Source organism: Syngnathoides biaculeatus, chromosome 7 (assembly GCF_019802595.1).
Source record: "Syngnathoides biaculeatus isolate LvHL_M chromosome 7, ASM1980259v1, whole genome shotgun sequence".
Lineage (NCBI taxonomy): Eukaryota > Metazoa > Chordata > Actinopteri > Syngnathiformes > Syngnathidae > Syngnathoides > Syngnathoides biaculeatus.
In genome coordinates, this window is record NC_084646.1 from 7712339 (window position 1) to 7728078 (window position 15740).

At 46.0% G+C, this 15740-nt stretch overlaps 1 protein-coding gene across 1 annotated transcript; it reads right to left on the reverse strand.

The window, feature by feature from the left end:
* Positions 1-666: 666 nt before the first annotated feature.
* On the reverse strand, positions 667-14682 carry zbtb11 (zinc finger and BTB domain containing 11). Its single transcript, XM_061826365.1, has 10 exons — positions 13720-14682; positions 9327-9601; positions 8030-8261; positions 6916-7874; positions 6426-6731; positions 5125-5518; positions 3963-4080; positions 3724-3882; positions 2026-2201; positions 667-1390 (listed from the first exon to the last, which is right to left on the reverse strand). Exons 1-10 carry the CDS (start codon positions 14027-14029, stop codon positions 864-866), a joined length of 3456 nt encoding a protein of 1151 aa, XP_061682349.1. The 5' UTR covers positions 14030-14682; the 3' UTR covers positions 667-863.
* Between the last annotated feature and the right edge of the window lie 1058 nt (positions 14683-15740).

The window sequence follows — 15740 nt, forward strand, 5'->3', positions numbered from 1 at the left end:
CTCGTATATTTTGTAAACATCCCCATTCATGCTTCAACACGTGCCATTTGACAACTTGTCGCCGAGTGTTCACGTTCACATTTCAGAAAAACGAACACAGCGAACATACATATATGTCATGTCATTATCCAAGCCGCTTATCCTTACAAGGGTTGCGGGAAAGCTGGAGCCTATCCCAGCTTGCTTCGGGCGAATGGCGGAATACACCCTGAACTGGTCGCCAGCCAGTCGCAGGGCAGATATCGACACCGTCACTGAGCAGGAATCGATCCCGCGCTGCCTGCACAAAACGCAGGCGTGTGTACCACTACACCATCAGTGATGGCATACATACATGTGTATATCTTTTTATCAACTTTTGCTTTAAGGTTAGGTTATAATGTATGTTAGCTCCGTCGATGTAGAAGAAGGGGAACTATGAGACCGGGGGATTTCCCTGGAAGCGTCGACTGCGTACCCAGAGTTCCCCTGTTAGTAACGCATGCGCATTCACCACAAGGAGACTTTTCAGCACGGGGGAGCGCTCAGGCCGTCACATCGGAACTGTGAGGGGCGTGTGCCACTCAGTGGTAAACTAAATGAAGTGAACATTCGCACAATTGTTGTCCAGGAAATTAATCGGGTCACAGAGTTGCAGAGAAAAAACTAAATTGGATGGGAGAAAATTAAAAAAAAAAAAAAAAAAGGACATGATTGCAGTGTTGTTTATTTATTATAAGATAAGTGTGTGTGTTGGGGGGTGAGCAGAAAGGACCCAAAAGCCGTCCTTCCTCCATTTTGTCACAGCTATTTACACAGTTAAAGTAGAAAGAGCGACGCAGGCTTCATAAAAGAATAAGTCCGGGCCCGCGATACAAATATGTCTACTCTACCTCGGCCACCTCCACCTCCATGGTCTGAATGGCGTCGGGCGCCTCGTCCAGCTTGACGCCGGTCATGGCCTGCTGGGACAGCACGTAGTTGACCACCTGCATGATGCCCTGGTCGGACAGCGTGGCCACCGAGCCGTCGACCGACTCCGCCGCCTGCACCGCCTCCACCGTCTCCTCGGTGATCAGCACCGTCTCGATCTCTTCGACGGCGGAGCCGGCGTCCGCCGCCTGCCGCAGCTCGGGCGGCAGGTCGGCCGTCAGGATGCTGACGGCGTGCTCCACCTGCGTGCCCTGGTTGTGGAACTGCAGCGTGTCCTTCTCCAGCATGATCTTGCCCGGCAGGCTGTCGGCGTGGTACTTGGACATGTGCTTGCGGAGGGTGCGCGCGTCGATGTGGGCCTCCTGGCAGTTGGGGCACACGTAGGGGCGCTCGCCCGTGTGCGTGCGCACGTGGCGCTTGAGGGAGCGGGCGTCGGCCCACGCCACGCCGCACGTCACGCACTCGAACGGCTTCACGCCTGAAAAAAAAAAAAAAAAAAAGAGGACGGAGAACAAAACGCAAATGTTTCTTCATCGCTGTCAAAGTGCTGCCAAAGGGTTGCCAGTTTTACATCATTTTGCTTTTATATATATATATATATATATATATATATATATATATATATATATTCTTATACTTAACACAGTCACTCACATGAGAAAAATGGGCGGGTGTGCTCAGTCATGCCCGCAGATATAAAGTTGCGGCTGAGTGTTCTGTTTGTAATTTTGAGTGTACCCCTTTAAGAGCGGAGGGGGGCGGTGTCAGGTACACAAGGAAGTAGAAGTAGGCTGAGACCGTGTGTGTTGAGAGTGTGCGACAAGTGCGCAGTTGCGCAGTGGCGCAGCTTAGAGGGAACACTGGTCAAGACTACACAAAATAAGCAACGTCTTTCAGTATCTATGTATTTCTACTCGTAACAAATTTTACGCGTGTGATTTTTCGTGCTCGACTATGCAGATTTGCGAGTGCCATGGCGTGTCAAATCACACTGAATTTCACATCTTTTTGTCTCACTGTCTGAAGCCAAATCATACCTCAAACTTCTCGTTTCAGGTCAGTCAGGATCACCAAAATTATTTCATTTGTGTTAAAACTTTCCAATTTACTCACCTTGGTGGTTGTTGATGTGCCTCCGGTACTCTCGGAGCTGCGTGAACTTCCTGCCGCAGTGCTCGCACTCTCTCTCCAGGTTCTGCTTGACGCGACCCTTCTTGCCGTGCGTCGCCTTCTTCACGTGCCGCCGGAACAGGGCCTTCTCGAAGAACTCCTTGCCGCATACGTTACACCTGAACGGGGAGCGAGGGGACGCTACAGGTTGCGGGATTTGTTTATGCGGGCACGATTTCGGGGAACTCCAGTTTCCTCCCACATTCCAAAAACATACAAACATTAATTGGACACTGTAAATTGCCCATAGGTGTGATTGTGAGTGCGACTATTTGTCTCTATGTGTCCTGCGATTGGCTAGCAACCAGTTCAGGTTGTCAGGTACCATGCATCCTGCCCGTTGATAGCTGGGAACATTGCGTGTGGAAAAAAAAAAAAAAAGGGGGACGAGTCATCTCTAACATACACGAAAGTGCGTTGCAGCCACACGTTAAACTTTGGTAAACTTCTCCCTGACAGACTTTTTTTTTTTTTTTTTTAAATATGCATTGTTCTCCAAAGAGGCCAATGCGCATTTAAAAAAAGAAAATAAACCGTCGGTCACAAAGAGGGTATGTTAACCTGTGGCCGCAACACGCTTCCGTGTACGAGGGCTGAAGCCTATCCCAGCGGTTTATGTTTATTTTTTTTTTTTTTAAATACGCATCAACCTCATTTGAGAACAATGCGTATTTAAAAAAAAACACCTGTCACGGAGAAGTTTACCGAAGTTTAACGTGCACGGAGCCGACTCTGTCTTTTTTTTAAAAAATTCATAGTTCAAAGTTAATGAATGCGAGTTTGTGTAAATCCAGGGGTCATTTATTTAAATATTGGTATTTGTATTGAATACTACCTGAAAAGATCAATGGATTTCGGCAAAGGTTACCATGTAGCAGAGTACGCTTCCGCGTTCACGAGTCATGTCCCCGTTGAGAACAGAACCAGGAATGCAGCCTTTGTATGCGTCCAGACTTTTATACGCTTTCAAACTTTTCCGTGTAATTCTCGACGACTTACTCCCCAGATCCATTTGTAGATCTGGTTGTCCAAGACAAGCGGAAGCGAATTAACAGCCCAATTTCTTATCGGCGAAAACATCGACTTCGGCATTAAATACGGGTCCTCTATGCCGAGTTTATCTACGTACTTTCGTTTGTTTCCACCTTCTAAATGTCTCACGATGTCGAACAAGACTGTGGGCGTCATGCTATAAGACATTTTCGTGTCGTCTCCAAGTGACTTAGCATTGAACAATGCTTTGTTAGACCGGCGAGGTAAACAAAAGTCACGAGATTTTATGACGATATTTAAAGGTCCTGGCGAGTCACAAAGCCTGCGAAAACCTAAGGCAAAAAAAAAATAAAAATGCTATTGAGTAAGACCACCTTGCCAGTAGCTGGCCCTACAGAGAAACAAGTTAGGATTAAATTATGGAAAGTTTAGGTTTGAAATTACAATTTGAAGCCAGGGTTAAAACTTAAAGCAAATGGTGAGACTTCAAATTAGAGTTTTAAACAAGCGTCAAGGTTTCAAGCCAGGGTTTTTGCTTCCGGTTTTCCTGAATTTCGTCTTTCGTGCTTAGCTCGGGGTGAAAATGAGGGTTTCCCCGTGTGGCTTCAAGCCAGGGGGCAGGATTTGGTGCATCGGTGCGCGTCTCACTTGAAAGGTTCGGCCACGGTGTGCGACTTGACGTGCGAGTACCAGTCCTTCTTCCAGCTGTAGCACTTGCCGCACACCTGGCACTGGAAGGGTTTGAGGCCCATGTGCTTGTTCATGTGCTGCTGCAGGTCTCTGGCCTCGTAGAAGCTCTTGTCGCAGCTGCGGGGACGGCACACGCGGAATCTTGACGCCGGAAGGGACGGCGGATACAAAAAAGACGCGACGGCGGCGTTACTCACTGCGAGCACGCGTACGCGCGCACGTCGGGCTTGGGTTTGTGCTTCTTCAGGTGTTTGCTCAAGGCTGACGCTCGGTGGAACGTCGCCCCGCAAGTGTTGCACAGATATTTGGATTCGCCTGCAAGACATTGAATACGACGTCATACTTGAAAATGGTTAAAGGGGAAAGCCACTGGTTTGCATTAACAATGTATCCAATAGGTCACATCATATGTACTCTATTTTGAAAATGTGATGTTAAATCCTCTCTCATTTAATACTGTTTTGAGAAGATTTTTAAATCGACAAACACGAACTTTCAGGGGCGGTGCCATTATCGCGAGTCACATGGGTGTGGATGTGACGTGTACCGTGCCGCAACAAAGGCTCGATTACACGGGACGCCATTAACGCCCAGCGGCGATTTCTCGGATTTATCCTCGTCTGATGAAGAAATTGCAGTATCGGTTGATCGGGAAGACGGGGGAATAATTCCATACATAGCCATGAGCGGTGCCGCTCACATCTGTACTGGAGCCAACAAGCCGGCTTGGAGGTGTCTGTCCCCCGCATAACACGCGTCACTGATGCATTTTGCCTCTGCGTAGTGGAGAAAGAGCAGACGTCGAAGGATCAAAAAGTGACGTCGATATGAACGTTTGGCCGCCACAAACCAGTCATCCCCGTGGTAACTTTTCCGACACGCGTGACCTCCGTCCAGCTCAATCGGGCAGCACGCCGTCCGGCAGCCGCCGCCGTGCCGGGTCCCGATTAATTCTGATAACGGACGAGACTCCGGCAAGCCAACTAATTAAGCGGCCTGCGGCAGCTCATGGCTGTGTATGGAAATATTCCTCCGTCTTCTCGATCAACTGCCATTTCTTTATCAGACGAGGATAAATCAGAGAAATCGGCGCCGGGCATAAACGGTGTCCCGTGTAATCGAGCCTTTGTTGCAGCACGGAACACGTCACATCTGCGCGCGGAGGTCATGTGACTCGCGAAAATGGCGGCGCACCTAAAAATCCGTAATTGTCGATAAAAATCTTCTCAAAACACAATTGAATGAGAGAGGATTTCACATCACATTGTCAAAATAGAGTACAGATTACATGACCTTGTTAATGTAAACCACCGGATTTGCCCTTTAATGCGGTTGCACATGTCGACGTGTGATGCTGACCGGTGTGCAGGCTGGTGTGCTCTTCCATGCTGCGCTTGCTCACGAAGGACTTGTGACAGTACTGGCAGTGGAACTGCTTGGTGACGTCGTGGAGCGCCCGATGCATCTTCAGGCCGTGCTTGTGGGCGAACGTCTTGCCGCAGACCTTGCACGCGTGCGGCCGCACGCCCGTGTGGTGCAGCATGTGGATGCGCAGCGAGTACAGCTTGGGGAGCATCTTGCCGCAGATGTCGCAAACGAACTCGCGCTTGGCGGGGGGCCACGCCGGCTTGCCGTCCTCGCCGAGGGCGGTGGACGCCGATTTGGGGGCGGCCGCCCGCTGGCCAGTCTGCTGCTTGTGGCGGGCCATGTGGGCGCGCAGCGAGGCGGCGTACTGGAAGTCTTTGCTGCAGAGCTACAACACAACAACATGTTGACTTGTAACTTTTTGTTGGTGAGGAGATCAATGGTTAATCAGGGTTTCAAGACAGGATGTGGGTTTGGAGTTAAGTTTTCAACCTTCTGCTAGGATTTTAAATTAGAGTCTCAAGCCAGAGTGAGGGTTTCGAGTCTGATATTGAAAGTTGGATTAGGGTTTGAAATTGGGATCCAGCGATAGGGATTCAAGTTAAGCTTTCAACCTTCGGTTGGTTAGAGATTCAAGCCAAGGTTAGGGTTTCAATCTTCGGACAGGGTTCGAAATCAGAGATTTCAAAGCCAGGTTAAGGTTTCAAGTGAAGGCTTAGGGTCTTCAAAAGGAGTTTCACAACAGGGTTGAAGTGTGCAGGTAAGGTCTTAATCTTGAAGTTTGGTTTCACATGAGGGTTTCCAGCAATGTTCCCTCTAAGCTGCGCAACTGCGCATTTGCGCACTTGTCACGCACTCTCAGTGGAGATGAAAAGACATCCAGATCAGTGAACTACAGTCTGACATACACTGCCTCTCACAACGAACTGCTGCCCGGCCACACCGGGCCACACACTCTACTTCCTGGTTTACCTGACTCCGCCCCCTCTGCTCTTAAAGGGGTAATTACAATTGGTGTGTAATGTTAAAATTCCACCTTGGCGCAGCCTGCTCGAGGATGAAAGCACAGACTATACAGTGCCCAAAAACCTAATTCTGAATTTTAAATAGAGGAGGCAACATAACATTAACCCTAAAACTGTTTAGGAACATCATTCAGCTTTCAATATGCATTGTTAAAGATATTATGCAAGCAATAATTCAGTTTGACACCAAGAAAAACAGACGGGGATATCATTGTGGGTTAAAAAAAAAAAAAAGAAACAAAGGTAGGAAGCAAGAGAGAGTAGGCTTACGCTGCACTTGTATCCGCGACTTTTGTCGTGCTTCATGGCGTGCATGATGAGAGCGTAGCGGCGGGGGAAGGACAAGCCGCACTCTGAGCACGTGTGCTCGCCCTCCGAGCCGGCCTCGGACGGGACCTCGGCGTCCCGGTCGGCCGCCTGAGGTGCGGCGACGCCGTCTGCCGAGGACGTGTCCCCGGCCGGAGCGTCCCGGGTCCCGTCCGGTTCCCGGTCTTCCGCCGACCCGGGTTGTCCTCCCACCGGATTTTCCTCCAGGTTCTTGAGAGGCCGTCCCCTTTTCCCAGGTCTGGAACCAACCTATTAAAAAAAAAGGCTTGTGTTAATTTGATCATGTAATAACTCATAGAAAAGATAAGATGGAAACTGCTGCTTACCAAACCAGCAGCATCCACCAAGCAAAGTAAACAGTTTTACAGATTCATTTAAATATGGAAACACGAGTAATTAATGTTACCACGTCTGGCGTTTTTGAGTTGCATACCTTCGGGGTGGGGGCACCACGCGGGGCTGCGGCAGCAGTCTTCCCCTCATCGTTGTCGTCCAGGCCCATGTGGAGGCGAGCGTACCCGCCCTCACCAATGGAGCGCTGCCGAAGTCGTCGTTGATTGGAGTCGCCGCCCGCTTCCTGCCTGTCGTCCTCGGCGGACGGCTCCCCCTCTTCCTCCTCGTCTTCCGGTGGCGGCGCCGGTGACGCAAACACCTGCGCCGGTTCTTTCTTCACCTTGGCCGGGCGCCCCCGTTTCCGTTTCAGGGGCGGCGGGGCGAGGGGTTTGGGCTCTGTCTCTGACGTATCGGTTGCCACCTGGGTCGGAAGCTCGACCGCAGACACCAAATTAACTTGTGCGGGCTTCTCTTCTCTGGCCTCCATGTTTAAAAGAAACGCCTCCGCCTCATCTGGCTCCCCGATGGCCAGGCAGGCCGACACCACCGCTAGGGACTCGGTGGCGCCCGCTTGCCCGCTGTGGGTGACCACCGTCATGGTTTCCCCCTCGGCGGCCACGAGAGCCGCCTGGTGCGTGATCAGCGTGAGGGTCTCGGCGCCCTCCACCGCTTCGGCTGTAACTGCCACCGGCTGCTCGGTGCCCGCGGGTGCCATGATGGCGAAAGACTCCCCCGCCACTGCCAGCCCGGCATGGGTGAGGCCCGCGTGAGTGACCACCGCGCTGCCGTCGCTTTGTATCGTGACCGTGTAAGAGCCCGCCTCGTCGGAGGGGGCTTCCGCCGCCTGTCCGGCCGCCGCGGTGTGGCTGCCCCCCTGCTGATAGACCACCAGCTTCTGCTCCTCCACCTGCTTGTGCACGGACTCGCAGATCTGCAGCACCTCGGGCATCAGCAAGTGGCGCGCCAGGTTGGCGATCTCTGCCATGACACTGAAGTTGAAGGTCAGCATGGACGTGTAAGCAAAGTCCAACAGAGGCAGGAAGCTGTCCTTGGTGAAACCTGGATGGAAAGATCAGGAGTCATGGCCGCGAATGAAAAGCCCCCCGAGAGAAGAGAAATGGTTGGTCACAACAAAAAATGAGGACTTTGATACCATACCTGGACATTCAAAACAATACTAGGCTTTGGGACAGCTTCCTTAGTCTCAAACTCACCGGAGAGGTCCACCACAGCCTCGTGCGTGGACGCGGCGCCCTTCTCGAAGAAGAGCTCGTTGAAGTACTCGCTGCACGCCGCCAGCAGCGCCTTGTGCGCCCGGTACTCCTCGCCCTCGATCAGCAGCGTGATGTCGCAGAACTGATTGTTGAGGCGCTGGTAGTTGAGTTTGTCTAGCACGGTCTGACCGTGCTTGGACAGGAACTGGTTTACCTCACCCTTGCTGTTCACCTGGGGGTTATAAAACAAAATAATAATAATAATAATAATAATAACAGTGATGCCTCAGTTCTCGACCACAATCCGTTCCAGAAAACGGTTTGAGAAGTGATTTGTTTGAAAACCAAATCAATGTTTCCCTTTACAATGAATGAAAAAAGAAATAATGCGTTCCAAGCCAAAAAAATGAGCTTTTTAAAGCATTTTTTTTAGCTTTTTCCTGATAATAAACTGCGTAGCAGAAATACGTGTATAGTTTAAATACTTTATATAATAAAATAATTGAAGAAATATATTTATTTTTTGCTTAAAATGTATGCTTTAGTAATAGAGTACGCTAGGCCGGGAGCGCATTGCCATATCTGTAGCGACTCGCCCCCCAGCCTTGTGAACTTTTTTTATTAACAAAAGTGCAGAATAACTTTAAACAAGCAACTAGCCTTCTTTGGATTGGGGGGGTTAATACGGTAGTCCTTGATAAGAAGCAAAACAACAGTCTCTACCTACAGAGGCTGCGTTATAGAGAATAAGTAAAGTGCGCTGGTTGTTATGTCATTTCCGGGTTTTTTCCACGGCGTGGGAATTCACAGCAAAGCGCGTCGTGGGTCAGCTGGTCTAGCCGCGAGCAATTTAGTTATTTCAGTTCAGTTATTTCCGGGTTTTGTCATGGGCGTCCGAGTACCGATTTTCGTTCGATAACAGAAGCATCTCGAAATTTTCATTCGAAAACCGATTGGTTCGAAAACGGGGATCTTCGAGAACCGAGGCTTTAGGCTTTCTGCACTGAAGCAGCTCAGTGTGAAAGGGGTAACTAAAAAGAACCGAGTCAAAGAACACTCGATCCTTAAAGGTACTGATACAAAAACTACAGTTTTGTTTATTTTCTTTTCAGCGAAATATTGAAATACATTTGTAAGACAAATATACAGTGCAACCCTAAACAAAACACAAAAACTGCTCAGTATCTGGACATCTTCCAGGAGGGCGACATAAATATCCGATTTTAATTCCTGGGGTGGACTACGCCATTCAATGTGCAACGCAGGGGTGACGACGCAGCAGGCTATCAATACTCACGTAGACCAACTCGTGCTTCTCTCCTGTCTTTGCCACCTTGGATCTGTTCCGGCTCGACGGGTCTGTGAAGAAGATGCTGTCGCCTGCCTCCTCTCCCTCCTCTCCCTCGTCGTCGTCCTCATCTTCATCGTCGTCGTCGTCATCTCTGGACAGCGCCTTGCGTCTCCTCGGCCGGCCGTACGGGCGCCCGCCTTCTCCGGAGCCGTCGTCGGCGCCCCGTCGGCTGGCGCAGGTGCTGCACTCGCGGACGTGATCCTTCACGTGCTTCAGGATACCTTAAGACGGACGACAAATAAATCAATTCAACAATTCACTACGTTATGATTATTGTGATAGCATATAATCTTTCAATAAGTGTGCAAAAGAAAACATTTATCGCCACAAATGCACAAAACCTCTTGCCGAGGACCCTTTAGCAGCCCAACAAGGTGCCTGATTCAAACTGACGAAGCAGTTAAATGCAGATAAAATGAAACAATAACAATGTTCTGATGTGAATGAAACCCATACAGCTTACAAAGGACCCCTTAGCTGGCCAACAAGGAGCCTGCCATAAAATGAAACTATGTTCAGCAACATCTGAACAAAGCCTGCACAAAATGCAGCAATAATTGTGAATTTAAAAAAAAATTGCCTCTTATGAAGAATGAATCTTTTCAGTCACATGCTGAAAAAAAAAGTAGACTGTTGCTGAATCCTCAGAGACAAAGGAACAACTATGTCATATCATAAAAAAAGGCTTATTTTGTAAAATTGGATTTGGAGGGGTTTTGGTTGGAAAGTCATTTAATTATCAAACTTAAAAGAAAAAGATGTGTTGGCGTATTCTTATGGCCAAAGGCAAGGAACAACTGGTAAATTTATGAATAAAAAAAAACTCTGAATAAACAAGGATTACGCATATAATAGTAGAGGTTAAATACATGACCAAAGTTGTATCCCTATTTACTTTCATTTCAATACACTTTCTCCCAATTGAAATGAATCAAAGTGGTATAATCCAGTCGAGGAACCCATCCATCCATCCATCCATTTTCTTTGCCGCTTATCCCCACGAAGGTCGCGGGGAGTGCTGGAGCCTATCCCAGCTGTCAACGGGCAGGAGGCGGGGTACACCCTGCACTGGTTGCCAGCCGATCGCAGGTCACATGGAGTCAAACGACCAATTGCACTCATAATCACACCTAGGGGCAATTTAGAGTGTTCAATTAATGTTGCATTTTTTTTAGGATGTGGCAGGAAACCGGAGTGCCCGGAGAAAACCCACGCAGGCTCGGGGAGGACGTGCAAATGCCACATAGGCGGGTCCGGGATTGAACCCAGGACCTCAGAACTCTGAGGCCAACGCGTTACCAGCTGCTCCACCGCGCCGCCATTCTAGCAAGCCCTCTTAAAAAAAAAAAAAAAATCTACATGCTTTTGTTGTTTAGACCAAAGATCTGTATTGGAGAGAGAAAAATTATCGAAACTTGCACTGTACATTTGGACACCCTGCTCCACAACAACAGCTGTTGTTGTATGTGTGTCTTTAAGGGGTGTGGCCTGTTCATCGCTCGTCATTCATGACTGGCAAGCGCTACAATAAAGCATGTAGTCACCATTAAAATTATTTCTAAAAAAACATTTACATTATTAACCCATTCGTGGGCAGCGTCCCATTTTTGGGACATCACGATTTTCACGCATTATATCCTTCTGTATACCAAAATATTGAAGTGTTTTAATCTGAAGCCATAATTTGGTATCAGGAGAGGATAACTCAAGGGTCAAAGTTAGCACGGAGTTATTTCCCTTTCCTTCCTGTCCCAACATGGCTGCCTGACATGGAGCGTTTTTCCGAGAGAAGAAAGGTTAGTGTGCAACCAAGTTTGCCTTCAAAATGCTAATCCATCACTATTATTAATGCGCAAGTGTCGTTCTAGAATAAGAATTAATGAATAAACATATCTCTAGTATGTACCACTGCACAGAACTGTTAACATACCCGTCCCAGTGTTGGGACGCTGCCCGCAAGAGGGCAAAAAATTGCCACCCTGCCAATGAATGGGTTAAAACATTTACAATATTAATGCATACTTTTATGCAATACCAGGCTGTTGACTGCTATGTTTCTATTTAAAAACGACTTGACATATTCCGGGAGCATTAATCGGACATTCTAAATTGCCCCTAGGTGTAATTGACAGCCGGCCAATGAATGCGTAAAAACATTTACAATATTAATGCATACTTTTATGCAATACCAGGCTGTTGACTGCTATGTTTCTTTTTAAAAACGACTTGACATATTCCGGGAGCATTAATCGGACATTCTAAATTGCCCCTAGGTGTAATTGACAGCCGGCCAATGAATGCGTTAAAACATTTACAATATTAATGCATACTTTTATGCAATACCAGGCTGTTGACTGCTATGTTTCTGTTTAAAAACGACTTGACATATTCCGGGAGCATTAATCGGACACTCTAAATTGCCCCTAGGTGTAATTGACAGCCGGCCAATGAATGCGTTAAAACATTTACAATAGTAATGCATACTTTTATGCAATACCAGGCTGTTGACTGCTATGTTTCTATTTAAAAACGACTTGACATATTCCGGGAGCATTAATCGGACATTCTAAAATTGCCCCTAGGTGTAATTGACAGCCGGCCAATGAATGCGTAAAAACATTTACAATATTAATGCATACTTTTTTGCAATACCAGGCTGTTGACTGCTATGTTTCTGTTTAAAAACGACTTGACATATTCCGGGAGCATTAATCAGACATTCTAAATTGCCCCTAGATGTAATTGACAGCCGGCCAATGAATGCGTAAAAACATTTACAATATTAATGCATACTTTTATGCAATACCAGGCTGTTGACTGCTATGTTTCTGTTTAAAAACGACTTGACATATTCCGGGAGCATTAATCGGACACTCTAAAATTGCCCCTAGGTGTAATTGACAGCCGGCCAATGAATGCGTAAAAACATTTACAATATTAATGCATACTTTTTTGCAATACCAGGCTGTTGACTGCTATGTTTCTGTTTAAAAACGACTTGACATATTCCGGGAGCATTAATCAGACATTCTAAATTGCCCCTAGATGTAATTGACAGCCGGCCAATGAATGCGTAAAAACATTTACAATATTAATGCATACTTTTATGCAATACCAGGCTGTTGACTGCTATGTTTCTTTTTAAAAACGACTTGACATATTCCGGGAGCATTAATCGGACATTCTAAATTGCCCCTAGGTGTAATTGACAGCCGGCCAATGAATGCGTTAAAACATTTACAATATTAATGCATACTTTTATGCAATACCAGGCTGTTGACTGCTATGTTTCTGTTTAAAAACGACTTGACATATTCCGGGAGCATTAATCGGACATTCTAAATTGCCCCTAGGTGTAATTGACAGCCGGCCAATGAATGCGTTAAAACATTTACAATATTAATGCATACTTTTATGCAATACCAGGCTGTTGACTGCTATGTTTCTATTTAAAAACGACTTGACATATTCCGGGAGCATTAATCGGACATTCTAAATTGCCCCTAGGTGTAATTGACAGCCGGCCAATGAATGCGTAAAAACATTTACAATATTAATGCATACTTTTTTGCAATACCAGGCTGTTGACTGCTATGTTTCTTTTTAAAAACGACTTGACATATTCCGGGAGCATTAATCGGACATTCTAAATTGCCCCTAGGTGTAATTGACAGCCGGCCAATGAATGCGTAAAAACATTTACAATATTAATGCATACTTTTATGCAATACCAGGCTGTTGACTGCTATGTTTCTATTTAAAAACGACTTGACATATTCCGGGAGCATTAATCGGACACTCTAAATTGCCCCTAGGTGTAATTGACAGCCGGCCAATGAATGCGTTAAAACATTTACAATAGTAATGCATACTTATATGCAATACCAGGCTGTTGACTGCTACGTTTCGTTTTAAAAATGCCGAGACATTTTCCGGGAGCATTAATTGGACACTCTAAATTGCCCGTAGGTGTGATTGTGAGTGCGGCTGTTTGTCTATATGTGCCCTGCGATTGGCTGGCAACCAGTTCAGGGTGTACCCCACCTCCTACCCCGTTGACAGCTGGGATAGGCGCCAGCACTCCCCGCGACCCTTGCGAGGATAAGCGGCAAAAGAAAATGGACGGGATGAACGAGGATTTCCCTCATTTGAATGGGGCGAGTGGACTGTAGTCTGACCACACGATGGCAGCAGAGACAACGTGTACGTAACAGTGACCGAGGGAAACTTTTGACGCGAGACGCTCAGCACTTCCTCGCCGATTCAACCCCACAATAAAGCTTCGTCGTGCGGTTGGCCGAATCTCATCATGTCCCCGGCACCACCGCGTGTTCGTTACCTCTCCACCAGTACTTCTGCGAGATGCTCTCCCAGGTGAGCTGCTGGTTCAAGTGCTCCCCTCCTTCGGATACGTGCGTCTGGTCGATCAGTTCCTTCCTGCGTTCTTCCCGCAGCACCACCTCCAGCTCTGTGAAGACGTCCTGACCCTTGAGCCGCCGCTGGTAGTACAGGGTGCCGCCGCGGACCACGTAGCAGGCGGCCGCTTTGCGGATCTTCCGCTTGGTGTTGCCCGGCGTGCCCGGGGCGTACGGCTCGAGCTCGTCCGTCAGATAGCGAATGATGGCCAAGTAGCTCTCCTCGCACGACATTCTGTTCGGCCCGTTTTCGCGTTTTTTACTCGAGGCGTTTCGTAGCGAAAAGTCGGCCCCTCTTCGGACGCAATTTAGGGACGTTCATATATTTTTACGCGCGATCTGAAAGTTGAAATAAAGGCATAGTGAGTAGATTCGAGTGTTTTTAGTCAAGGTGGAACGGCAGTTTATCGAACGTCGGGGTTGACGTGCCCGAACAGATAAAATGGCTGCTGCACAACCGGATGTTGCGTAGGCTCCGGCGGAAGTGCGATGCGCCAGTAGAGAGCGCCGTGGTAACACTTTTCGCCAAAGCAGCTTTTCTAGCTTAAAAGTTAAATTCATATTGAATATTATCCAACAACAAAATACAACGACACTTTAAAATAAAAAAAAAGTACCATTATATTTGTTTTTGTGTGTTTTTATAATGAATGTATTATATACAATAGCCTTTGTTTTTACGTCAAGACTTTGTAATGAAAAAAAGGGAATTCTAATAAAAATATGTTATGGAGATGAAACGTACATGTAACTATTTCCTCATTAACAATTCTAATTACATTATTTTGTAGTTGTATTTATTGTTACTTAAAAAGGGGGAATTCACTTCACATTGATCGAATGACAAAAATATATTTATAAAAATAATTATTTTTAGCTGCATTACATATTTTTAACCGTCGTGGTGTTTGTTTTTATTTTATACATTTTATTTTATTTTTTATATTATTTGTATCATTTTATTGATAAACCTGTTGCCTAATTTATTTCCCAATCAAATAATTATATCACAAAATATTCAATATTTTGGTTTTTGTGAATTAATAATTGTTTTACCACAATGCTAAGTAATTAAGCCACATGACTAATTTTACCACTTGTGCTTTTTCCTTAAAATTGTGACTATAATGATTAAAAAAATGAATGATAGTTTTTGAATTTCTGAAGATTATTACCACCCTAAAAAAAAAACTATATTTTTGATTAAAATTTCAAAAATAATATGACAACTACATTTTTTGTTGTGTATTTTTACTGTAAATGGATCATGTAATTAATAAATTTGGGTGATTTGCTGACATTAAGACGTACGTTCGGTCCATCACAGACCAAATTTGTCCATGATTTTTACAAAGATATTTGTTTTTGACATAGACTAAATTGTCTACAATTTTTTGCGAACAGTTATGGAATAGTTTCTTATCTTGTGTTTACACAAACACGTTATGTTCTAAAAAGACTAAATTGTCTACATTCTTTACAAAAAAAAGAGGTCATAATAACTCAGCTGTACAAAAACATGACTACATAAATTGGCTTTGATGGTAACTAAAAAACATCCTTTGACTTTTGTCTTTGAAAACGCATGTAATCATATTAATAATCTTTTAAGATTTAAACAAATGTATGATTACTTTTTTTTTATGTAGGTCCACTTTGAACTCGAGACTAACTTAATGGCTCGCACATATGTGACGTCCTCCCACCTCTGGCAGACTAGATCTTTTTTTTTTTCTTTTGCTATGTCGTATCCAATCATCAATAATAACGTAATTCTCGGCCTACAGAGCGCACCTGGTTATAAGCCTCACCCAATACATTTGTAAAGGAAATACCATTTAGTGCATACATACGGCGCAGTTGTGTAAAAGCTGCAAGTGCCCACATTGAAACACGAGATATTTACAAAGAAAGACGGTGCACAGAGCGTTTAACGCTAGCGCCG